Source organism: Schistocerca nitens, chromosome 4, assembly GCF_023898315.1.
Source record: "Schistocerca nitens isolate TAMUIC-IGC-003100 chromosome 4, iqSchNite1.1, whole genome shotgun sequence".
In the NCBI taxonomy this organism is placed as follows: domain Eukaryota; kingdom Metazoa; phylum Arthropoda; class Insecta; order Orthoptera; family Acrididae; genus Schistocerca; species Schistocerca nitens.
The window spans coordinates 547,062,296-547,088,667 of record NC_064617.1 but is presented as its reverse complement, the minus strand read 5'-3'; the positions used below and the strand labels follow the sequence as shown (position 1 = coordinate 547,088,667).

At 41.2% G+C, this 26,372-nt stretch overlaps 1 protein-coding gene and 1 pseudogene across 5 annotated transcripts in view; one reads left to right on the top strand and one right to left on the bottom strand.

The window, feature by feature from the left end:
* LOC126251857 (pseudouridylate synthase TRUB1-like) overlaps positions 1–26,372 on the bottom strand; it is a 112,903-nt gene that overhangs the window by 77,330 nt on the left and 9,201 nt on the right. For all 5 annotated transcript variants that reach the window (XR_007545795.1, XM_049952535.1, XM_049952538.1 and 2 more), the window contains 2 exons: positions 13,470–13,607; positions 13,265–13,385 (listed from right to left, as the gene is read on the bottom strand). Coding sequence is in view for 4 of the 5 variants with exons in the window: in XM_049952535.1 (XP_049808492.1) it covers positions 13,265–13,385; positions 13,470–13,607 (259 nt within the window). In the remaining variant the exon portion in view is untranslated. The remainder of the gene's footprint in view (positions 1–13,264; positions 13,386–13,469; positions 13,608–26,372) is intronic.
* LOC126253853 (5S ribosomal RNA) lies at positions 12,434–12,550 on the top strand (annotated as a pseudogene).

The window sequence follows — 26,372 nt, the reverse complement described above, 5'->3', positions numbered from 1 at the left end:
AATCTTCAACTTCACCTGAAGTGGACAATGTGTCTTTGTTATTTAGATGACATTACAGGGTTCTCAGAGACATTTGACGAACATATAAAAAGACTGAGGGCCATTCTTAAATGTCTCCAACAAGGCGGACTGAAACTTAATCCAAGAAAGTGTCTCTTTGGAGCAAAAGAAATCAAAATACTTGGACACGTTGTGTCAAATGAAGGTGTGCAGCTAGACCCAGAAAAAGTGAGATCTATAACAGAATTTCCTATTCCTGAAAGTATTAGAGATGTGAGAAGCTTCCTTGGATTATGCTCTTATTACTGTCGTTTTATCAAAGACTTTTGTATCAAAGCCAGGCCACTCCAAGAGTTGTTCATTCACTTTGTTGGTTGACAGGTCTTAAGGATCCAACAGGACAACTCACCAGGTGGGCACTACATCTTCAAGAGTATGACATTACCATAGTGTACAAAAGTGGAAGAAAACACCAAGATGCCGACTGTCTCTCAAGAAACCCTGTGCAAAACCATCAAGACTTTGATGAAGATAGTGATTGCCTCGCTGCACTCCAGGATCTGTCTGCTGTGCAGAAGAAGGATGCCAAGACATCTCAAATTATGCTTGCCTTAAATCGGTCACAGGATGTGAAAGGACAATTTAAGATAAGTTAATGGATTACTTTGCAAGAAAAACTTTGATCTGTTTGGAAAGAGCTGGCTACCAGTGATTCCTAAACACATTTGCAGAGATGTTCTACAGAAATTCCATGACACACCTAAGGCCAGACATTTCTGATTTATTAACACATACGATAGAATCCGCAAGAGATTTTTCTGACCAGGTTTATTTAGGAGTGTCCATCACTATGTGTCGCACTGTCAACAGTGGCAGAGGAGAAAGGCAGTTCCTCAAAAACCACCTGGCCAACTCATACCAATTCCACCAGCCGAAACCCCTTTCCAGCGTGTTGGGATTGACCTCTTTGGACAATTTCCAATGTCTGCTAGAAGCAATAAATGGATTATTGTTTGCACTGATTATCTGACACGCTATGCCAGTACAAAGGCCATGAAAACAGCCAAAGCATCCAAGGTAGCCAAATTCATCATGGAAGATATTGTATTAAAGCCTGGTGCCCCAAGGTCGTTAATTACGGATTGAGGGAAAGTTTTTCAATCGAATCTTGTGACAGAGATAAATCGTCGGTGCAACATTACTCATCACATGACGACTGCCTACCATCCGCAAACTAACGGGCTTACTGAACATCTTAATAAGACCTTAGCCGACATGCTATCAATGTTCGTCAATGTTGAGCAGAGCAACTGGGATGAGGTGCTACCTTTCGTGACGTTTGCCTACAACACCGTCACACAAGACACCACAGGATTTACGCCATTTTTCCTGATGCATGGGTGTGAGGTGACTACGACGATGGACACTGTGTTTCCGTTACATCCTGATGACATGGACAACAACTACATTGGCCAGGTGTTAATCAGAGCTGAGGAAGCTCAGCAGTTAGCTCGGCTCAGCATACTGCAGGCCCAAGGAAATGATCGCCGAAGGTATGATGCGAGCCACCGCCCTGTTGTCTACCAGCCTGGTGACCACGTCTGGATCTTCACTCCTGTTCGAAGTTTGGTGTCTCTGAGAAGCTTCTCAGGCACTACTTTGGACCTCATAATGTTGTAAGACTGTTGTCTGTTGTAATTTATTAAGTTGAAGATTTCGATCGCGACAAAAGATGACGAAAGATCAAAGATACAGTCCACATCCTTTGAATGAAGCCCTACAAGGATCCTGCCACCCAGGGTAAATTCGAAGTTCCAGCAACAGGCAACAAGCAGAAAAAGAAGTTCTAAGAAGATCACCGCCAGGGCACAGGATACTATTGTTTTTCGTTTTTTTGAAGTGCAAAATTTTACACTTCTGAACATTCAGAGCAAGTTAGCAATCTCTGCACCATGTTGAAATCTTATTCAGATATGACTGAATATTCATGCAGCTTCTTTCAGATATTACTTCATTGTAGTTAACTGCATCATCTGCAGAAAGCCTGGTTTTTCTATTAATGTTGTCTGCAAGGTCATTAATATACAACATGAACAGCAAAGATCCCATCACTCTTCCCTGAGGCATGCTCGAAGTTACTTCTACATCTGATGATGCCTCTCCATCCAAAATAACATGTTGCATTCTCCCTACCAAAAAGTCCTCAATCCAGTCACAAATTTCACTTGATACCATATAAGATCATATTTTCGTCAAATGCTTTTCGGAAATCAAGAAACATTGAATCTACCTTATTGCCTTGATCCAAAGCTTCCAGTATCTCACACGAGAAAATTGCGAGTTGGGCTCCACATGATCAATGCTTTCGAAATAAATGCTGGTAGGTGTTGAGGAGATCATTCTGCTCAAGATACCGCATTATGTTTGAGCTCAGAATATGTTCTAAGATTCTACAACAAATTGATGTCAAGAATATTGTATGGTAGTTTCGTGAATCACTTCTACTATCCTTCTTGTAGACGGGTGTGACCTGCGTATTTTCCAAGAACTGGGCACAGTTTTTTGTTCCAGGGATCTATGAGAGATTATGGTTAGAAGGGGGTTTAACTCAGGGACTCTATTGGGCCTGGAGCTCTGTTCAGTTTTAATGATTTCAGCTGTTTCTCAACAACACTGACGCTAATACTTACTTCACTTATCTTTTCAGTGGTACAGAAATTAAATTGGGGCCATTCTCCTGGGATTTCCTTTGTAAAGCAACATATGAAAATAATGTTAAACATTTCAGCTTTTGCTTTGTTACCCTCAATTTCAGTACCTGTTTCATTCACTAGGGACTGGACACTAACTTCAGTGCCACTAACAGCCTATACATACGACCCAACTTTCTTTGCATTCTGTGGAAGATCACTTGACAATATTCCTGTACAGCAGCCATTGAAGGCAACACACATTGAGAGAGAGAGAGCAATCTCTTGATAGCCAAATGTATTTTTTTCTCTCTACATGCTGGAGAAAAGTTGTGTCATGAAATTTTAACCCTGGATAGCTGATGCCAGTAGGAACCAAAATTACTAATGTTGTGTGGTCGACAATGCACAATTTTTAAACTATGGAAACTTGGCACCATACGCTCCGATTGACCCCAGGATTGCCCTATTTCCACATGCTCTGGACAACGCATGGCCGCGAATGCTTTGCCTGCTGGAGATCACGATGTATCCAAGGCAGTCCACATGCTCAGTGGTAGTGTGCCAGCCTTCCACTCTGGGTGCCGGGGGGCAAATCTGCCAGGTTCGTGACACATCCATTGTAGTTTCATGGAAGACGTAGTGAAAACAAACCCATCAACAGCTATTTGTTTGTGTACAGAAAATTTTATAAATTGTGTCGGCCCTGAAAAGGGCCTTTTTTCTAGCTAAGACATTGTTTACTTAAAGCAAGTGCTCGAACAGTGTTTTGCCAAACTCTTTCAAAGATTCCTGGCATTGCCCTGATGTGATTGGCGGCATGTTGAATGTGATCCATTAATTCCTCTTCAGTTCTAGGTTGTTCACAAATGTGTGGGTGAACTACAACCTTGAAGGATCCCCACAGAAAAAAGTTGGGTGGCATGAGATCTGGTGATCGTGGCGACCATGTCCTATGAGCCCCTCTGCTAATTAGCCGGACACCAAAGAGTTAATTTAAATATAATAATTTGCAGGTGCCCCATCATGGTGCAACCACATTCATAGCTGTATGTCCAGAGGAACATCTTCCAGCAGGCCAGGTAGAGTTTCTTGCAAAAAGGGGAGGTAATCTGTGCTGGTAAGTTGAACAAGTAGATGGACCAGCCCAATCAAATAGTCACCACACTGCCTGCCCAAAAGTTGAGCGAAAATAGTTCCTGGTGTCTGTGGACGTATGTGATGTGAGGATTTCCCCTTGGCCACTAATGGACATTTCGTGTGTTGTAAAGGCCATCCCGACAGAAGATGCACTTGTTGGTAAACAACACAATGGGGGGGAAGTCAGGATCTCATGCAACACGTGGCAGAAACCACCGGTAAGACCCTAGCCTGTGTTCATAGTCTGCCAAAGGATTTAGGTCTTGGACAGGATGGAAACTAAATGGATGCTGGCTGTCATCCTTCAAAACCTACAAGACTAACCGATGAGTGACCCCCATGTCGTGTCCAACCGCTCAAGTACTTGTAACAGGTGCTACCTCAAAGTACTCAAGAATAGTCTCTTCAAATGCAGCATCCCACCGTGTTTGAGGTCTTCCATCATCACCATGATATCCCGCTGATGAGCCTTTTTCGCCAATGAATTGCTGTAAATGTTTGCAGGTGTGGGTGGCGTCTTGCTGTGTACCGTTCCTCATATAACCGTCGAGCTTCATGCACATTACCATCAGCTAGTCCATAAACAAAAACCATATCTCATTGTTCTTCAAAAGAATACTGTACCGCCATGATTACTGTATGACTAAATTGCAGGCGACGTGCGTGTGCTCCGAAGCAAAGCTTAAGTGTGAATGCCTATGACGTGAGGTGGAGACAACCATCAAGATCTATTCGACGTGTGTGTATCACGTTGGGGCAGTGACGGGGCGTTTGACTTCTGTTTGTACGAACCGACAACCACAGCGCTGCCTGTCAGCCAACGAATGGCAACAGGGCAATCCCATGGCCAATCGGAGCACATGGTGCCAAGTTTCCATTTTTTAAAAATGATGCTTTGTCGACCTACACAACAATAGTAATTTTGATTCCTACTGGCATCAGCTATACAGGGTTAAAATTTTGTAACACAATTTTTCTCCATCCTGTATAGCCTTATGCTTTGTTTAACACCTATTACACAGTAATCTCTGTTTCTTTAGAAGTGCCTTTACAGTGACTTTATACATTTTATACCATGGAGGTTCCCTCCCATTATGAATTGTTCTACTGGGTACATATCTATACAGTGCATGATGAACTACTCCTCTAAACTTGAGCCAGAGTTCCTCTACATGCTCCGCCCTGTGCTGAATGTTTCAGGTTCCTCACTGACTTATGACACTACTGATTTTTTGTCTGGCTTACTGTGTGTGTGTGTGTGTGTGTGTGTGTGTGTGTGTGTGTGTGTGTGTGTCTAGTTTTCTGAGAAGGCATTTGGTAAAGTTCCACAGGATGTCTTATCATGCCCTCTTATAACAAAACTGTAATTTTCCTGATTCGTTCTTTCTTTCTTACTTATTTTTTATATTGTTGTTTCAGGGCACATAACAGCTATGGTCATAAAAAACAGGAATTTAAATCAGCAGCTATGGGAGTGAAACTCAATACAGAGGGAAACTAAAAATGAAAGGAAATTTTAGAAAAGTGCATTGAAGGGGGATTGTTTTCCCCAAAAAGAGCTTCAAATGACCGATGTCATCTCACTAACACTTATAAACTCAAGAATGCAATCAGGTGAGCACACGTCATTTGCTAAAAGGAAAGATATATCAGGAGACAGCTGTAAACATGTGCGTAGCGGATTAAAATAGGGGTACTGAAGTAAAAGGTGTCTCACCGACCATGATTGATATAGTAGGGACAAAGTGGGGGAGGGTCACCACATAAAAGATGTCAATGGCTAAAAAGACAGTGCCCAATCCGGAGTCCAGTTAAAATTGTCTTCTCCCGACTACAAGGCTGGGAAGAAGAGGTCCAAGCAACAGGGAAGGGGTTTTATTTCCCGTAATTTATTATCCTGAAGTGCACACCAATGTGTGCCATAAAAGAGCACGACCACGACCACATAAAACACTCTGTAGATGGGCAAAGGGAAACATGGGAACAGCGGGCAGAGGAAGAGACAGCAGCCTTTGCCACTATATTGGCTGCCTCATTTCCACGTATACCAACCTGTCCTGGGATCCAGACGGATTCCACAGAGATGCCCCCCAAGTGGAGCATGTGAAGGCAGTCCTGAGTCCGGTGGACCAGAGGATGGATGGGATAAAGAGCTTGGAGGTTGAGAAGAGAACTGAGTGAATCCGAGCATATAATACACTGTACCCGCTGATGACAACAGATGTATTGGGCAGCCTGTAGAACAGCGTAAAGCTCTGCAGTAAAAACCGAACACTGGTTGGGAAGCTGAAATCTAATACGGGTGTTGTCAATAATATAGGCACACCTGACACCAAAGGTGGTCTTGGAGCCGCCAGTGTAAATAAATGTAGCATCCTCTATTTTTGCGCTTAGAGCAGCAAATGCCCGGCGATAAGCTATAGGGGGGGTACTATCCTTGGGAAGCTGACAAAGGTCACGGAGAAGGCGGGTCCGGTGGCGAAACCAAGGTGGCGTTGTACCCCATTTATCAAAAAATTTTTAGGAAATTGAAAGGAAAGTGAGTGTAGCTGTTCACTGAAGCAGACTCCCGGTGGTAGTAGAGAGGAAGGGCTCACTGCACACCCTAAATCCAAGGAGGCATAAAAAAAAAAAAAAGGGCATGGGTCGGATGAGCAGTCATAGAAGACAGATGACTAGCGTAATGACTCAGAAGTTCAGCAGTCTCGGCGTAAAGGCTCTCCATGGAGCTAATGTAAAAAGCTTGAGATGCTAAACGCAATCCACGGTGGTGGACAGAATCTAGACACCGAAGGATAGACAGCCATGCAGAGGAGTAAACTATGCTTCCGTAGTCCAATTTCAAGTGCACTAAGGCACAATATAGGCGGAGGAAGACCACTCGGTCTGCTCCCCATGAGGTACCACTCAGAACACAGAGGGTACTGAGGGATTGCAGACAGCGAGCTTAAGATATGAAATGTCAGCACAGTTTTCTGTCAAATGTAAGTCCCAAGAATTTGGCGACATCTGTAAAAGGAAGGTCAATAGGGCCTAGATGTAGTGAAGGTGGATAAAACTCAATACGATGCCAAATATTTACACAGACAGTCTTACTGGGAGAAAATCAGAAGCTGGTTTCGATGCTCCATGAGTGGAGGCGATTGAGATATTCTTGAAAACTTCGTTCAAGAAGGCTGGTCCATTTAGAGGTGTAGTAGATTGCAAAATCGCCGATAAAGAGGGAACCTGAGACACTGGGAAGGAGACAATCCAAAATTGGATTTATGGCGATGGCAAACAGTACAACACTTAGCACGGAGCCGTGGGGCACCCCGTTTTCTTGGGAAAAAGTATGGGATAGAGTAGTGTTCACCCGCACCTTAAATGTGCGCTCTGTCATAAATTCACAGATGAAAAGGGGTAGCCGACCTCGAAAGCCCCAAAAGAAAAGTGTGCAGAGGATACCTGTCCTCCAACAGGTATCGTGTGCCCTCTCCAGATCAAAAAATATAGCTACCATTTGGCGTTCCCTGAGACAACTGTTCGTGATATAAGTGGAGAGAGCAACAAGATGGTCAACTTGCAGAACGATGCTTTTGGAAACTGCCCTGGGCAGGTGTCAAAAGGTTCTGGGACTCCAGCCACCAGCCTAAACGGTAATTTACCATATGCTCCAAAACCTTACATACACTACTCGTGAGAGAGATTGGGTGATAGAGGGGAGATGTTTGTCTTTTACAGGTTTCTGAATAGGAATGATGAAAGCTTCCTGCCCTCTTCTGGGAAAGGTACTGTTGGTCCAAATTCAATTATAAAGGAGAAGGAGGTAACACAGACTAGAGTATGATAAATGCGGCAACATTTGGATGTGGATGCCATCTGGTCCTGGGGCGGAAGTGCCAGAGGAAGAGAGTACATGTTGGAGTTCCCGCATAGAAAAAATGGTATTATAGCTTTCCCGACTTCAAGGGGAGGAAGCAAGAGGTCGCTCTTCCGCTGCTTGTTTCTTTGGGAGAAAGGCTGGTGGGTAATTTGAAGAGCTCAAAATCTCAGAAAAGTGTTGACCCAATGAGTTAGAAATTGCGATTGGGTCCACTAAGGTATCTGGCGTCACAGTTAGCCCAGAGATCAGGGAAAAACTAGACATGCCAGATAACCACCAAATTCGACTCCAAACTACAGATGAGGGCGTGAAGGTGTTAAAGAAGCTGATAAGGAAATTCCAGTTTGCCTTCTTGCTATCACGTATGATACGATGGCATCGCAGCCGTAATTGCTTATAGCAGATACAGTTGGCCAATGAAGGATGGTGGAAGAAAATGTGAAGAGCATGTCTCCGCCTGCATATTGTGTCACAGCACACCTCGTTCCACCAAGGAAATGGGGGGGGGGGGGGGGGGGGTGCCGGTCCAAAGGGGAGGTACGAAGTATTGAAAGTTCTGAGGCTGTAAGAATAACTTCTGTAACATGAGTGACCTGATCATTGATGCTAAGAAATTGACAGTCATAAAATGTTGCAAGAGAGGAGAAAATTGTCCAATCGGCTTGGGAAAAGTTCCAGTGTCTTGGGCACTTAGATGGCAATTGTGGCTGTAATCGAAGGACACATGGAAAATGGTAACTCGAGTGTGTATCAGCAAGAGCGAACCATTCAAAGTGCCGAGCTAGCCAAACAGTACCGACTGAAAGATCCAAATGAGAGTAGGTTGATGTGGAGGCAGACAAATATGTAGGTTCCCCATGTTGAGACAAACAAGATCCGCTTGGTGGAAAAGGTGAGTCAATAAGGAGCCTCTCCAACAAGGACGAGGAGATCCCCAAAGCGGCTGGTGGGTGTTGAAGTCCACAACCAGCAAACAGGGGGATGGGAGCTGATCAAGAAGATGAAGGTGATCGGCTCTTGCCATTGGTGTGGATGATGGAATGTAAATGGTAAAAAAAGATAAGGTGTATCCAGAAAGGGAAAGATGTACAGCAACAGCTTGGAAGGAACTGTGTATGGGGATTGGATGATAATGGATAGTATCATCGAGAAGAATCATTAGTCCCTCATGTGCCAGAATGACATCAACAGAGAGGAGATCAAACCTATGGGGATTGGATGATAATGGATAGTATCATCGAGAAGAATCATAAGTCCCTCATGTGCTAGAATGCGATCAACAGAGAAGAGATCAAACCGGACTGACTGGAAATGAGGGAAGACAAAACAATCATGGGGATTAGCTTCATTTCCTGAAGGCAGAAGATGACCAGGGAGTAGGATCGTAAGAGGATCGGCAGTTCATCCCAACTGGAGTGAATTCCGTGGATGTTCCAAAGGATAACTGACTTAGGGTGGACGAAAAAGGGAAAATACTCACCACAGTTGCCGTCAACTCAGTGACTGCAGAGAGCGAGTGGCCGACAGCATGGATTGGCAATCAGTTAGAGGCAGAAGATCCTGATCCATAGGTTGTTCCGGAGCAGCTCCTGCCGCCAGTGATCAGCTGGTTGATTGGCCGCCAGTGTTGCATCTCGGCGACATGTGAGATAGCAGAGGGCAGTCACCATTGTGTGGCGCTGTAGAAGAGACATGCCTTGGTGGAGAAGGAGAGGAACTGTGTTTGTTATGAGCCTTCTTGGAAGCAGGACGCTGAGATGAAGGAGGAGTTGGTGGTTGTGAGCTCTGGGAACGTAAAAAATCTTTTGGAAGTCCAGGCATCCAAATTATGGGCCCACGATTTAGCACGAGCCAATGAAGGATGATCCTTAGAGTGAACAGGTGAAAGTGGGGAGGTTGAATGGGCGATCTTTGGGCTGGCCAATCTGACGACTGTGGTGCTAACGGTGAGATCGCAAGTCTGCGTGGCCACCTCCTTAGCGGTTCGAGGACAGGCGAGGGCAGTGCTATATTTATCCGCTGTGAGCAGAATGGGCTTTTTCTCCTGGAAAATAACTTCCTTCACTTGGATTTCCTGAATAATTCGTTCATCTTTAAAAATAGGGCAATCTCTAGAGGAAGCAGCTTGGTCACCCATACAGTTGATGTAATGAGGGGATGGGGGTGGACAATCACCATCATGGGCATTCCTGCCAAAGGTAATGCATTTGGCTGGATTGGAACACAACTACCAGGTGTGATTAAACCTCTGTCATTGATAGCAACACGTAGGGTTGGGTATCTAAGGGTGAACTGAAAGTATCTCATAGCCCATTTTTCTGTTCAATGGAAGTTGAACTCTGTCAAATGTCAAGAAGTGAGTGCGGGTCGGTACCAATTCCTTTTCAACCCTTTTCATTACTTGATGTATGGCCATTACTCCCTGATCAGATTGGTAATTTTGAATGTCATCATTTGATAATCTGTCGAGTGATCTTGTGTAAACCACCCCGCCCAATGAGTTTAAAGTATGGTGCGCTTCCACCCGGACAGGGAAGGTGGGTAGCAGTGTAGTTCGAAGCAATTTGTGTGCCTGGAGGGCATTGTCTGTTTCTAACAACAAGGTGACATTTCGTAACCTGGAACAAGACTTTACAGGACCTGCAATTGCATCGAAACCTTTCTGAATAATGAAACAGATTACTGTTGAGAAGTCTTGACCTTCGTCAGACCGAGAAACAACTAGGAACTTTGGCACTAATGGAATAATTTTCTGTGGCTGAGACTCATCTACCTTCCTCTTGTTGGCTGAAGTTGTAGTAGCAGAAAAAACCATTGCAAAAGTATTCCCCATGATTACCGGTGTGTCTGATGGTGCACTCCTTCCTAGTGGGGGTCCTCTCAGAGAGCACTCTTGCCTTAGGTGATTGTCCACACCCCCTGAGAAATGGATGGAGGGACCAATCAGCATGTTCGGAAGGTACCAGTTCGAGTAATCACTCTCCCTGGGCCTGGTCTTTACCAGGGGGTATGTATGTGTCTTGCTTGTCTACCCGGGGCAGGGAATTACGCATTACCCCATTACCAGCTACGCGTGGGAACGCATGGGTCGGCCTTCAGACATGCACAGGGAGGAAAGAGAGGAAAAGGGAGGAACAAATAAATAGAAAGAAGGGAAGAATTCTCAAATGCTGCAGTGGAGATGAAGGTAAAGAGAAGAATCAAGGAAAGAGAACGACAAAGTAAGGACAGATACTTGACACTGTAGAGACAAAAGAAGAGAAACCACTTCATTTGTTCACAAGCCTCCATCTCCGGGTGTAGGCATAAGGAAAGGGAAGGAGCGGGGAAGTGGAAAGGGAAGGCATGCAGAAAAGGAAAGAGAGCTGCACAAGTTGTGGACACCCTGGGGGGGGGGGGGGGGGATCCCAATTCATTGTTGGATGATTAAAGTCTCCTCCACCAGGGATACACTATGACTGGGGAACTCATGTGCAAGTGAACTGAGGTTTTCTCTAAAGTTTTTGGTTTCATCAGGAGATGAGTCTGGTGGGAAACAGAAGAATCTAATTATCATTTTACGCCCATCCCTGATACTGAGTCTTGTCCAAACAATCCCACATGCAGCTTCAACTTCTATCTTGGTGGATATGAGTTTCTTGTCTACTGTGACAATTATACCACCACCATTTCCAACTTGCCTATCTTTTCACTATATACTTAAATTTTCCCCAAAAATCTCACTGCTCTCATTTTCATGTTTCAACCTGCTTTCTGTACCTAGTATTATGTGAGCTTCACTGCTTTACATGAGCACTTCAAACTCTGCCATTTTGTTGTGAATGCTTCGGCAGTTTACCATTAGGATTTTAATACTCTCACCTGTGGCAGGTATTTCTTTAAACCTTACACTGATACTTCTCGGTGGATGGAGAGTCGCCTAATCTAAACGCCACACACAGTTTTACTGTAGTGACATTATAAAACTGGAAATGCCACACACCAAGCAAAAAAAGTGTAATGACTCCAAGAGAAGAGTTAATTTGGCAGATGAGGAAATTGAAAATACAGTAAAATCAGCCAGCATAGATTTGAACAAAGGAGTACACGTTAACCTCTGCAACTGAAACAGCAGACAACAAATCAGCTGGGGAATATAGTGATATCACTGGGGAAGGGAGTTTCATGGATACAGCCAGTGAAGCATCCTGAGCAGTCAAGGAGAGGTGTATTGTACATTTTGTTTCTGTTCCTCTTGTAAATGGACAATACATCCAATGGTGCACACAGATGCATAGTATGTGACAGTGCTCAGCTTGTGTGAATACTGAAGCTTCTCAGGCATAAACACAGTCACGTCGCCACCCTGGCCATATAACCAGTTCGCTTGCCCAGTAATACATGTATTTCTTTTAATATGTTTACATTGTGTCTTTATGATGGAACATGCAGCACATTGTAATAATATTAATATGACTGCATCACAATCCTTAGGGACTGAACAACTTTTTGCTTCTTTTATGTGGTGGAGCACCTAGTAATTTATACTCTGTGCCAGTGTTTTTTTCACCTCAGGATTACAATGCTGGAGCTACATATGTCATATCTCCAGAGGGTTACTGATTTCAGAAAAGTACCCTTCCTTCTGCTGCAGAGAGAGAAAGCATCTCACAACATGTCACCATTCTCCTAGGATTTTGTTAAGATGACAAGCTGATGATCACAAACAGTCTTTTGAAGATGATTATTAATTATTTTAGGCAACGGCCTTGCTGCAGTGGTTACACCGGTTCCCGTGAGATCACCGAAGTTAAGCGCTGTCGGGTGTGGCCGGCACTTGGATGGGTGACCATCCAGCGGCCACGCGCTGTTGCCATTTTTCGGGGTGCACTCAGCCTCGTGATGCCAATTGAGGAGCTACTCGACCGAATAGTAGTGGTTCCGGTCAAAGAAAACCATCATAACGATCGGGAGAGCAGTGTGCTGACCACACGCCCCTCCTATCCGCATCCTCAGCTGAGGATGATACGGCGGTCGGATGGTCCCGATGGGCCACCTGTGGCCTGCAGACGGAGTGCTTTTATTAATTATTTTGAAGACACTGCTATATTAAATTCATACAGTCTCAATGAAATTTACATAATGGTAGCTGCTCGCCATCACAGACAATTTTTAGTCATCATGGGTAATCACTGTAGCTATATTATCCATTTAGAAATCCAAAATAAAGATACCACCCAGCTCTGTGATGAATATCATACTTTTTATGCACAATTTTTGTCCTTTAAGACTGGAATAACTAAACACTGCAATAGAAAGCAGTAATTTTTTCCCCTACAAGCTTAATGCAACTTTTCAAAAGTAAACATAAACAAAATTTCCTCTCTACCTATTCATTCTTGTCACAGCACAGAAAACACTACATGACTATCAAATGAACAGCAGTAATGCATCTTATGGATATTACAACATAGTCTACATTGATCAGTCGTTGTAAGTGGTATAAATGCTAAACATTTTTGGCATCTTTTAGCCTACTGCCTTGCCACTTTAATACACTACCTTATAACAAGGCACAAAGATGCTTTACCTTGTCAGATCAGCTATTCTTCTTCCACCCATCTTTAGCGCAGAATATTTTGGAGGTGTCTGCAATATTTTTCCTCTAAATGACATCAAAGCTTCCTCTAATGACTCTTTTGTTATGTGATCTGTTTGGAAATAGTATTGAGGTATATAATTATCTTCAGACTGTGCAGAAAAGTTAATACACAATAATATAAACATCCATTTACCATAAGGTGCTGAATTGACATGAATTCCAGTCTCGTTATATGTAGTTGTTTCAGAACCCAAACATCCTGTTACTACATATTTTTTGTTTCCATGTAGAAATCGTGCTAAAAGCTGACAGCCCTCACCAACACCTACAACTGAAATTTAGGATTTTTAAGTACTAGGGGACAGCATAACAAATGCTTGTTGTGTCAAAATTTTTAATACTAATGACGTCATTAAGTTAAAAGTTGCAACTATCTGCTTAAATGACAAAGCGGTTCCAAAAGAACATAAGAAAAAGACAATGAATGAAAATAGGATAGCTCAAAACTATTGCTATTGTATATACTAGCCTAAATACCATCTCCTCAAAATAAAATAAAATAAAAAATTAATAATTTAAAGTGTAAAATAAAAACTACAAAAATCATAACAGATTTCACTTGCTTGGGTTGGTGAGAGGTATTTTAAAATCTACAACTGTTTCTCAGTTAATAATGAACATATTATAAAAAGGAATTCTTGATGTGTTGTTATTGTGGAGTTCAGTCCACAGACTTGTATGATGCAGATCTCCATATAAGCCTGCCTTGTAAAAGTCTCTTCGTAATTATTGCTACTTACATCCACTTGAGCCCTTCCAGTATTGTCAATCCTTGATCTTCAACAATTTTTACTCCCTGCACACTTCCCTCCATTACCAAATTTGGTAATTATTCATGCTTCAGCTTACACCTTCTTTTGGTCACATTCTGTCACAAATTTCTTTTCTCGCCAATTTGATTCAGTGCCTTTTCATTAGTTATCCATTCCATCCATCTAATCTTTCTATAACAGCACATTTCAAAAGCTTTCATTCTCCTCCTCATCTGCGGTGTTTATCATTCACAGTTCGCTGCCATACAAGAATGAGCAGAACCACATATACTATTTTTTTATTTGTTTACTTTTGTTCTCTTGGACTTATACCAGTGACACAATGTGGTAAAATACATTATATTACATGTACACTGAAGAGCCAAAGAAACTGGTACACCTGCCTAATATCTTGTAGGCCCCCACAAGCATGCAGAAGTGCCACAACATGACGTGGCATGGACAGACTAATGTATGAAGTAGTGCTGGAGGGAATTGACACGATGAATTCTGCAGGGCTGTCCATAAATCCATAAGAGTACGAGGGGGTGGAGATCTCTTCTGGACAGCATGTTGCAAGGCATCCTAAATATGCTCAATAATGTTCATGTCTGGGGAGTTTGGTGGCCAACGGAAGTGTTTAAACTGGGTAGCAATTCTGGACATGTGGTGCGTCGTATTGTCATGTTGGAATTGCCCAAGTCCGGCGGAATGCACAATGGACGTGAAAGAATGCAGGTGATCACACAGGATGCTTACGTACGTGTCTCTTGTCAGAGTCTTATCTAGACGTATCAGAGACCCCATATCACTCCAACCGCACACACCCCACACCATTTTAGAGCCTCCACCAGCCTGAACAGCAGACATGCAGAGTCCATGGATTCATGAGGTTGTTTCCATACCTGTAAACGTCCATCTGCTTGATACAATTTGAAATGACACTCGTCCGACCAGGCAACATGTTTCCAGTCATCAACATTCCAATGTTGGTGTTGACGGGCCCAGGTGAGGTGTAAAGCTTCATGTCATGCAGTCATCAAGCGTACACGAGGGGGCCTTTGGCTCCGAAAGCCCATATCAATGACGTTTCGTTGAATGGTTCGCACGCTGACGCTTGTTGATGGCCCAGCATTGAAATCTGCAGCAATTTGCAGAAGGGATGCACTTCTGTCATGATGAACGATTCTCTTCAGTCATCATTGGTCCTGTTCTTGCAGGATCTTTTTGCGGCCAAAGCAATGTTGGAGATTTGATGTTTTATCGGATTCCTGATATTCACAGTATACTGGTGAAATGGTCGTACTGGAAAATTTCCACTTCATTGCTACCTCTGAGATGCTGTGTCCCATCGTTCATGCACTGACTATAACACCATGTTCAGACTCACTTAAATCTTCATAACCTGCCACTGTAGCAGCAGTAACCAATCTAACAACTGCACCAGACACTTGTCTTCTATAGGTGTTGCCGGCCACAGCACTTTATTTTGCCTGTATCTGAATATGCATGCCTACACCAGTTTCTTTGGTGCTTCAGTGTGTAACTTATTGAAAGTGAAAACAGATTAATGGTAAACTTAAATATGAGACAGTAAATAAAACTTACTAATAATAACAACAACAAGAATGCCTCAATCAAGTTCCTCCAATACATTATTCCAAATGATATCAAGGAATGAAAGTATGAGACATAAAAACAAATTTCAGTCTATTACTGGTGTTGACTGTGGACAATATTTTAATCATAAAGACAGCTGCAGTCAGCTTATGTTGTCATGAATATATATCATCCACAAGCTCTTTTTATTCATACAAAGTCCCAGAAGTGTAGTGTTGTCTGCTTCACTAATTGTACTACCATAATAAGAACAGTGAATGTCACACAAATAAAAATGTGTGTAAGGAACTGGATGTACTGTGTTTTATTCAAATCAAGAGCTAGCCTATTAGCTGTTAATCACAAGTTTTGTCCAGCACATTGTTGCTACTTTATACCATTACAAATGTGAATCTGCGACAGTTATTCTGCATCACTCAAACACGAAATACCATTAGAGGTTAATTTCTTGTAATATGCCTCAGCTTCTGTGTATTTTGTAAAGGGCGTAATATGGGCTTTTCATTGTTACTGTTTTTATTTCACTGTTGTAATTTCAGCATCTGCAATTTTCAGACAACTACAAATCATAATATAATGCATTGAGAAAAACAATATGAATTATAATTTAAGAGTAAAACACACACACACACACACACATATATAGGCACTGGAGTCAGATAGTGCAGTAGAGGAGTGGACTGGGAGGCCGTGACAGGGCAGAGGGAGGGAATATTGTGTAGAGGGTGTGGGCGCAGTAGGTTAACAAGATTCAGGGCAGAATGATTATGGAAGCAGAAGGTTATTTTGCAAGGCTAATTCCCTCTGTGTAGTTCAAAAATCTGGTGCTGGAAAGATTTCAAAGGACAGAGAGACATGTTGAATGAAATGGAAGTTAATCTGAAAAACATATCAAACAAACTGCGCTGAACCGCGTATTTTCCTGATATTTTTGTACATCATGAATTGCAGTTTTAATTAGAAAGTCTACAAATGGAAATCATATCCTGTTCCATATAGCACTCAAGCAACTTTTATGAGTTCTCGTAATGAAAGCACATAATTAAATAATGGGAGTTTCATTCTAACTAGCAGAAATTTTTGTTACCTTTATTTATTTATTTATTACTATGCAAGCTTTCTTTCCTACACACTTGATCCACCTGTCTATAAATGCACGAGTCTACTTGGGGGCAGAAGGGGGACAGCGGGATGGAACATCTTACATCCATCCCATCACCACTTGACCTCATCAACTGTACAAAGTTCTGGCACAACAAATGGTCCACCGAATATTCAAACATGGTGCCAAATCTAGACTTTATGGTGGATATTTCCACACCTGTAATTTCAGACCACCAAGAGTATACATTGCCTTATGAATGTGTACACTGTGAAGTATGACAGGAGCAGCATTTACGAGAGAAGTTTCCAGTACTTTAGTCATACAAATATCTTAGCAACATCTCAACATGGTAAGAACAAGTCACAATTTGCTCCTTCTCCTAAAAGTTTCCAACATAAAAAAACTTGACATCCAAAAAGGCAGCCAGCGGGACATTTCTAGTGAATCCTGTACCTCAGAAGTTTTTCTTGATTGGAGATAGTGGGTGAATCCACCACAATGATTACCTCCTAAGCCTCTGGTTTGTAATTGTGCATCCAGGTCTCATCTCCTGTAGGTTGATTAAGAAGATCATCTCTTTCATGCCCATACTGCTACAAAGTGCTCTATGTACTTATGATTGACAGATGTTCACGGTTTTACAAATTGGAAATCTAAGAGACATAAGTATACCCCAATGTGCCTTCTGTAATCAGTCCAATCCCACACTCACAAACTCTTCTAGTACCTATTAGACCAACAAATGAAGACAATGAAACAGGTATTGACAATGCAGAAAGTGTAAATGAAGAATTGACATTTTCTCCAAAAAAAAAAAAAAAAAAAAGACCATCATAACTGTTGACAAGCTCTTTGACTTGGCGTTTCATGACACAAGCATGTCTGAATAACATAGTTTGTGATTTAGACCTACGTAAACAAAATGCAGAACTATTAGGTAAAAGACAAATTACTCCATTCCATTTTCACATGATGCAGCGACAGTGGTTCACAGTTCCAAAAATAAAAACTGTCTCTGTCACAAGTGCTTTATTAATAATGATATTTCATGTGATTAGCACATCTTCAGATTATCTGTAATTAATGATAACAATTATTGAAACATTGCACAAAGAGAATATTAGAATTCCCAGCAACCAACTTTAATTCACTTCCATATAAAGGAAGATACACACACACCGAATGATGCAGTAATGAGTACAAGGACACGAAATTGGGGGTTACACGTAGGCATAGTCTAAAAGTGAAGTGTTTAATAGTTACAAAAGCATTAGAGTGCTTGAGAGCCCAGTGCACCAGCTGGCTGATGTGAGGTGGCCGCTTTAGGCTGGCTGTGGCGGTGTGCACTGTTTAATTATGATTGCTCTTTGTACAGGGTTACAACGCTTCTACACCCTCGGGGAAAACTGTTCACTGTGGAGGTGTCCATATTTTTCGGAAGGGGCAACTGCTTGGATTACTTGAGCAGGTGGTGTGCCGTCACAGGAGAATGCAGTTTGAAATGGCACGGGCATGGACAGATGTGGTGCCCACTCCCCCAGAAGAGACCGTAAGGGAGCACTGGTGATGGCACCATATCCATGTCCACCTCCAACCAAGTGCTTGGCTCCGGATGCAGCAGAGAAGACAAAGGTGGTGATGGTGGTGGTGGAGACAGGGCTCACAGAGCCTGAGGCACCTCAGCGCTAACTACTCCCCCCGGTGATGGTAGCACCCAGAATGAAGACAGCTGAGGAGCCTGATGGGGGTGGGGACTGTGCCCTGTGGCCTGGCACAGACAGTGGGGGCAGCCACAGGGACACTGAAGTCTACAGCACATGGTCAGTAACAGGTGGGCAGAGCTGGTTGTAGTGCCAGGACACCAAACAATCGGAGGTACACATGACACAAAGGTGGCAGCCTCGGCAGTGATAGACAACATTCAGTATCCACTTAGGGCACTGGCAAAACCTGTGGGCCCAGAAAGCTGAGCCCAGAGCAAAAGCACAGTCCCAGACTGGCAACCAGTGAAAAGGAATTCTTTTATGTAAGAGACAGGGTGTATATGTGGACAAGAAGAAAAAATTCCCGGATTTTTTCCGGATCTCCCTGTTAAAAATACATTTTCTCCCGGGTGAAAATACGCTTTTGCCATGTTAAGCGACAGTATACTTTCCTTTGGAACTGTAAAACTTATCCTTTGATAGGATATGGTTTTATACAGCAGTGTAAAATTTCCCGGCACTTTAGAAAACGATACTCAGGGGGAAAAAACACGTTTTGGAAAGATCTTTGATGGGCAGCAACATGTACGCTGCATATTTTCGTATTACGAAAGTATAAATTCGAATTCCACCAACAGGATAAGTTAATGGTTTAAATTAATATACATAGTGTTCATACAAGAAAAGCAAAGCTTTCGCATATAATATTTGTCTCGAAGATTAATAAGCTACAAGAGAAGCTAAGCTTTCACTTATAATGTTAATCTGTTTAATGCATGTTACGCTTTAAGATGCATCACACAAATACGCCAGCAAAATTTTTAATACCGACATAAATCTCTGATTTTCTGGGCTCGAAATTCTTCTAAATGGCTCGTCATCAAAGAGTTGATTTTTAAAGGAGACCAAACACTCTGTGATTTAAGTTCATTTTGCGTAAAAGGATATTTACTTTGAAAGTAACGCTTTCCGAACAACAGTTCGCAATATTTTCCCGTGACCTGTTAGAAATAGATTTATTTCAGCAGTTGTCAGAGAGCGCCAGATAAGAGGCGTCACCACGCTTGAGCAGCTATGGTGATGTAGGAAGCCCGTATGTGTAAAACTTTAAAAGATCTTACATTATGTCATAAAAGAAACAAGACATTAGAAGATACTCCAAGAGCATCAGAATTTCGTGAACCATACTAAAATGCATAGTTCACCTTACAGTGCACATTTGTATGTCCAGATTCTCAATGATGTAGGCCTCGACCAGATATGAAGTTTTTTAGTGTGGTTTTCAGGACGTAAGCTTTCTTGGAGTACCAGTACTGTATTATCTCATGTTTGGTTCTTTATTATGGCATAATGCGACACGTGCTAGAAGATGAAAACGTGCACTTGAAATGCAGCGAACAGTTGAAACTAGTCAATAGTATGGAATAAATTGACTGCCTCAGCAGTTGTGACGTCACGCTCATCAAAGGCAATTTGTTGTTATGAAGCATTGCATAGTCTTCCGAAAGCCTTTGACACATTTTGCTGTTGGCAGATGCTTGTACGAGCACTGTGTTATTTTATATGGTGCATTTCCTTTACAATTTAAGTTTTATTTTCGTTTTTTTCTCTCGTTCATGTTTTAATGCTGCAGTATCATTCTGCAGTAGCGAGATACACTATCCTTCGTTAGAGTATCAGTTCTTACCATTCAAAGTTACAAAAATTTAACTGAAAACAAAAACAACGAAAAATTCCCGGAATTCTAAAAAATTCCCAGATTTTTCCCGGTTTTCTCCCAGATGAAAAAATTCCCGGGTTTTTCCCGGATCTCCCGGTTGTCCCACGTTGTATACACCCTGAAGGGAGCATGAAGAGGCTGAGTTACAGTGGCTGCAACAGGAAGAAATTTATGCTAATACACAACCTTTCTGAGAAAGGCTTGCAACTCTTTGACATTGGTAGGGTGTGGCAAAGCCATAATGGCATCAACATGCTGGTGGAATAGCTTGACATCAGCTTGCGAGGCTTCAAAACCAATATAGACCATAGACGATAGACGGATGAAAAAATTGCGATTTGTCCAACTTACATTTCAACTCGGCTACCTGCAACACCATGAACAAGTCCTGAAGGTTCCGTAAGTGTTCATCTGTTGAGGAACCAGAGACCACAATATAGTCCAGGTAGTTAATGCACCCCAGCACAGATGCCATGAGTTGCTCCAAAAATCATTGGAAAATAGCACGGGTGCTAGCTACACCGAATGACAGGTGCCGGCATTGGTATACCTCGAAGAGGGTATTCACTACGAGGATACATTTGGGGCCCTCATCCAGAGGCACTCGCAAGTAGACTTCAGATAAGTCTGTTTTGAAAAAAATATTGGCCCTTAGAAAGCTGAGCTAAGAATTCAACCTGACGGGCTAAGGGGTAGGTATCAATAAGGGACTGTGAATTTATAGGCTTTAAAAAATCGTCACAGAGCCAAAGGTTGCTGTTAGGTTTTGTGACAATTACCAATAATTAGACCATTTACTAGAGGAGACAGGGATGACACCACCAAAGGGCATAAGTCAATCAAGTTCTGCTTTGACTTGTTCCTGTTAAGAATTGTTATTGAGCAGGCATGAAAAAATGAGTAGGACACTCTAAACTGTCTGAAAATAGTGAGGAAAATTCCAGTCAGAGCATGTCCAGTTGTTGGTCCGGAAATTGATCTGATACCACATGCACCAAAAATTTTGAAGGCATCATCTACCATTAGAAAGGCCAAAGGCTGAACAACTGTTTTATACACTACAGGAATAGAAAACTGCCCCAATATGGGTATTCATTCTTTGTTGTTAATCACCAAGCAATGAGAGACAGAGGACAAAACCAGTGACCCAAGATCCACATAGGTTCGAGAATTTTACAAAGTCACAGCCACAACCATGTCTAATTACATTTTTAACATCTTGTCCATAACACGCACTTCGATATAAAGTTTGTTTGGAGCTACCATCACTTGAGAAACAATGTTCACATCCATGATTATGCCTGATGAATGAGACTGAGAGTGCACACAGATGCAATATGTACCTTTTTTTTATTTATTTTATTTTATTTTATTTATTTTTTTTTATTTTTTACAATGGTTGCAGCACATCACCCAAAGTTTTGGGGATGCGGTCCATCCATGTTGAATAAAGCAATAAGGGCACGGTGGGGCAGGATGACTTGGCTACTGTTGTGACACTGACCGCTGTCGCTGTTTAGCACAGCATTGCCCCATGCAACATGGAGACAACAATTGCATGGCTGCGATGTCATCTTTCCTCTATGAGCTAACCGACAGTGGCTGAGAAGCAACAGCAGCTACTTCACACCAAGCTTCAATCTGATTTCCTGCTTCCCTAGATACTTTAAAAGACTGGCCAATGCTGTCAGTGTTCAAAATCTCCGTGAGAGTGAGGTTTTCACATTGTAAAGTGCATTCACGAACTTCTCTATCAGAGTCCAAGCGTATTATAGCACCACGAACCACTGAATCAGCATATGAGTCCCACTGAGCTTCAGTAACAAACTGGCAACAATGGCTACGCCTGTGAAGTTCCATTGCCTAAGCTCTGTAAGACTGTTATGGCAACTTTTGACAATGGGCAATGCAAGCAGCAACAACAGAAGAATGTTTGCAATGATAATTAGAGAACAACCGACACATTTCAACAAAAGGGAGACTGGCAGGTTCCTTCAAGGGAGTTAGCTCACACAAAACGGGATAAGCACGAGGAGAAATCCAAGACAGAAAGAGAAAGCCTTACAAACGCTGGGTTCAGAGACACCAACAGCCTGGAAATGAACGCATTTTTTGTATGCTTCCCAATATTTCCCATTGTCATTATATAGGAAAAACAGTAGGGGCTGCATCGACGGTGGTGAACTCTGGCACGTCTATGGAGCTGCCAAATTGTTTGGTGCCAGGGAGAAAGCCTGCTAGTGGTTGGTGAGAGCTTGCTGCTGTTCAACAAGAGATTGAAGAATTTCTTTGACCAACATATTGGCCATAGTGACCGACAAAATGAAACATGCTGAATAAATAGCACACTATTTGCCAAAAAATATTGTAACATTGCACAACAAACACAATATCAGAATTCCCGCCAGCCAACTTTTAATTTGCTTCCAATAAAGACATACTGAATGACATACTAATAAGTACAAGCACACAAAATCAAGGGTTATATTTAGGCATAGTCTAACAGTGAAGTGTTCAACAGGCGCAACACCACTAGCGTGCCCATGGGCCCAGCGCACTGTCTTATATATGGCTGTTTGCACATTGCACAATGCTTCCTGCACCGTCTGTGCCAATGTCAGGTGGTCTCTAGGTGCATTGTTTACTTATGCACAGTCACTGTATAATGTTACAACAACAATCTTGCTACATAGCAGTTTATTCGTGAACCTATGTAGCACCAATTAATGGGATCATCAAATGTAATCATAGGAAATCCTGAAATGGTAAGAGAAAACCTCAGTGTGTAAAATTAATAGTATTAATAAGAAATTAAATCTGCTTGAGCACTGTATCAGGAGTCAAAAAGAAGCTCCCCAAAGGGTCATTCCATGTCAAGTAACCCAGTAAATTTTTTTGCTCTATCTCTTATAGTTTCTTTTATAAATTTTTAAAGTTTTTAGATTTGGCGTTGTTTCAGCAGTCGGAAATCTTAACTTAAACGTGTCCTCACAACTAAAAAAATTTGTATATTAAAGAATACTCAAGATATCGGTATGAAATTTTAGAATAAGTTTATGTATTATATCTAAATGTTAAAAAAATTACCATAAGGATATATTAAAATCTTTCAAATGAAAAAAATTTACAGGTTTTTTATTATTTATTTATTTATTTATTTATTTTAGCTAACGGATGTTTAGTTTTACAAAAACTGCAATATCTAGAGTCTCAGACCTGATAGAAAGCTCAAATTTGTTTTAAAATACTCTTAATTGTATAGGCTATTAGATAAAAGAAAAATTATGTTGGCTTTTTAATCTGTTTAATAGTTATCTAATTTTTAAAATAATATTAATTATATTTTAAAAATAAAAAGTACCAAGTGACTTAGACACCGAAAATAAGTTTTGTCTTCTTGGAGTAACAATGTACACTTGGATTTTGTTTTGTTACTCCTGTGTTTTGAAGTAAAAAATTATTACAGTGTTAAATAGTGCTTGGATAGTATTTTATTAAGTTTATTCAAACTTTCAGTAAGTACTGTTACTTAGAGTACAGAGATTCTTTTCCAATATCCTATAAAAGTAACGAGAACAGTAATCAGAGCAAAAGTGAAATCAGTATGTCAGATATTCAAACCTGTAGCGTAGGGTTATTTAAAAAATCGGACTGTTTCCAAACAACCTACACACCTTCAAAAAAGTTACAACCGGTATCTGAATTGAGTGAGGAAGAAAAATATTTGATCCACTTACGATCTGGAATTAATCTGTGTGAATTGAATATATGTTCACACCACAGCTACTACTTTTTAAATGTTTTTGAAAAGTATCAATCAACATGTGTAGACCCACTAAAAAAACACAAAAAGCCCATCAAAAAATCGTTGAGAAGTGTAGGCTTGGATCTTTCTAAACAATTACTGACAAAAAATATTAGCATAAAACCTGGACAAAAGCTTTGCTCAACATGCCGTAACTTTTGTGAGGAAAAATTAAGAGTTGAAGTCAATGAAAGTGAAACAGATGATGAAGTCATGGTTGAATTAGAATCATTGGAATCCAGAAATGAATCCCTCGTACAAACAAACATTGCTCTTGATAATTTAGGTTTAACATCGATAAAGCTTCATGGCTTGTCAGAACAAAGTAAAGGGTCTTATTTTAAAAGGAAGGTTAGCAGTATTGAAAAGACTGCAAAAAAGGCGGTTTCAAAAGCATTAAAATATGATGCACCAAGTTCTGATGATGACGAAGAAGTGTGGTTGAGAAAGCAAATGATTTTGATGTAATGATTTCTATTATGAAAGAGAAGATTTCATCTGTTGGGAGGTCTAGAAAAATCCAGATTCTGACCTTGGCTCCAGATTCTTGGAGTCGAAATAAAGTGATGAAAGAATTTAATGTGAGTACATGGTGCAACAAGCTAGAAAGCTAAAATCTGAAAAGGGTATTTTGGAAACTCCTGGTCCAAAAAAAGGTAAAACTCTTTCTGAAAATACAGTAAGACTTGTAACAGATTTTTATGAAAAGGATGTAAGTTCCAGAGTGCTACCTGGAACAAAAAAAGTAAGTGTTCAAAAAAATGTGTACATGCAAAAAAGACTCATTTTGTGTAACTTGAGAGAACTCTATTATTCTTTCAAATGGGAGAATCCCGAGGTAGAAGTGGGATTTTCAAAATTTTGTTTCTTGAGACCTAAATGGTGTATCCTTCCTGGTGCTGCAGGCACACACACTGTATGTGTATGCAGTATCCACCAGAATGTTAAACTATTACTGGATGCTGTGAAAATTGAAGAATCTTATAAAGACCTAATTAAGATGCTTGTGTGCAACACGGAAAACCAAAACTGCATGCTACATCATTGCGACAGCTGTCCTGCAAATACTGCACTAACTGAGTACTTAACTGAAAAACTAAGTGAAGATTATGATTTAGAAGAAGAAATTGTAATCAGTCAGTGGGTTAACACAGACAGGGTAGAAATGATCAAACAGTCTATCAGTGTTGAAGACTACATTTCTTTATTGGTTAGGTCATTGGAAAAGCTCACCCCACACTCATTTATAGCAAAATCCCAATCGGCAGCCTTTAAAAGATTGAAAGAAGACCCACCACCCAAAACAGCAATTATTGTGATGGATTTCAGTGAAAATTATTCCTTTGTTATACAAAATGAGATCCAAAGTTACCACTGGAATAGAGGTGGCTGTACTCTACACCCAGCTGGAATTTTTCTAAGAAATGAGGAAAACAATGTTTTTGTTTCCAACCACTGTTTTATTAGCGATGACCAAGAACATGACACTGATTTTGTTAACTTTGTACAAAAACAAATTACAAAGTGGCTGTCATTACATCATACTGACATTGACTCAGTTCACTACTTTACAGATGGTTGTGCTGGGCAGTACAAAAATAGAAACAGTTTTAAAAATTTTACTGAACACTTGAGAGACTTTAATTTGAAGGCCCAACACTTTTTTTTTTTTTTTTTTGCAACAAGTCATGGGAAGTCAATTTGTGATGGCCTAGGAGGAACTATTAAAAGAATTTTAAGGAAAGCCAGTCTACAGCTTTCAGACGAAGAACAAATAATGACAGCAATCGGTGTGTACAAGTTTTGTGAAAAAAATATTGAAAACATTCATTTTCACTTTATTGACAAAAAAGAAGCTGATTTGCTATGGTTAAAACTAGAAAAACGTTTTTCAGCAACCCGAACCATTCCTGGAACAAGAAGTTTTCATAACTTCAAACCACTTCCAACAAACAACCTTGAAATTAGAAGGACTACAGACAGTGTAAAACCCTCCTTAGTCTTTCCTTTCCATTCTTCTTCTGATTGGGTTCGTGTTGAACCATCCATAAATAGCTATGTGGCTGCAAATTATGATGGTAACTGGTACTTTGGACTGGTAAAAACAATATTCAATGATGAAGAAGATGCAGAAATTCTATTTCTACGTCCTTCAGGACCAGCTGCATCATTTTATTGGCCTGAAAGAGAAGATTCTTGCATAGTGCCTTTGGAGCACATAGTCTGTGTAGTAGACGCACCTCAATCAAGCGGCACTGGAAGAATGTATTACTTCAAAAAAGACTGTATCAAAAGAACTGAAAGCTCTTGGATGAAGTGGAAAAGCAGTTT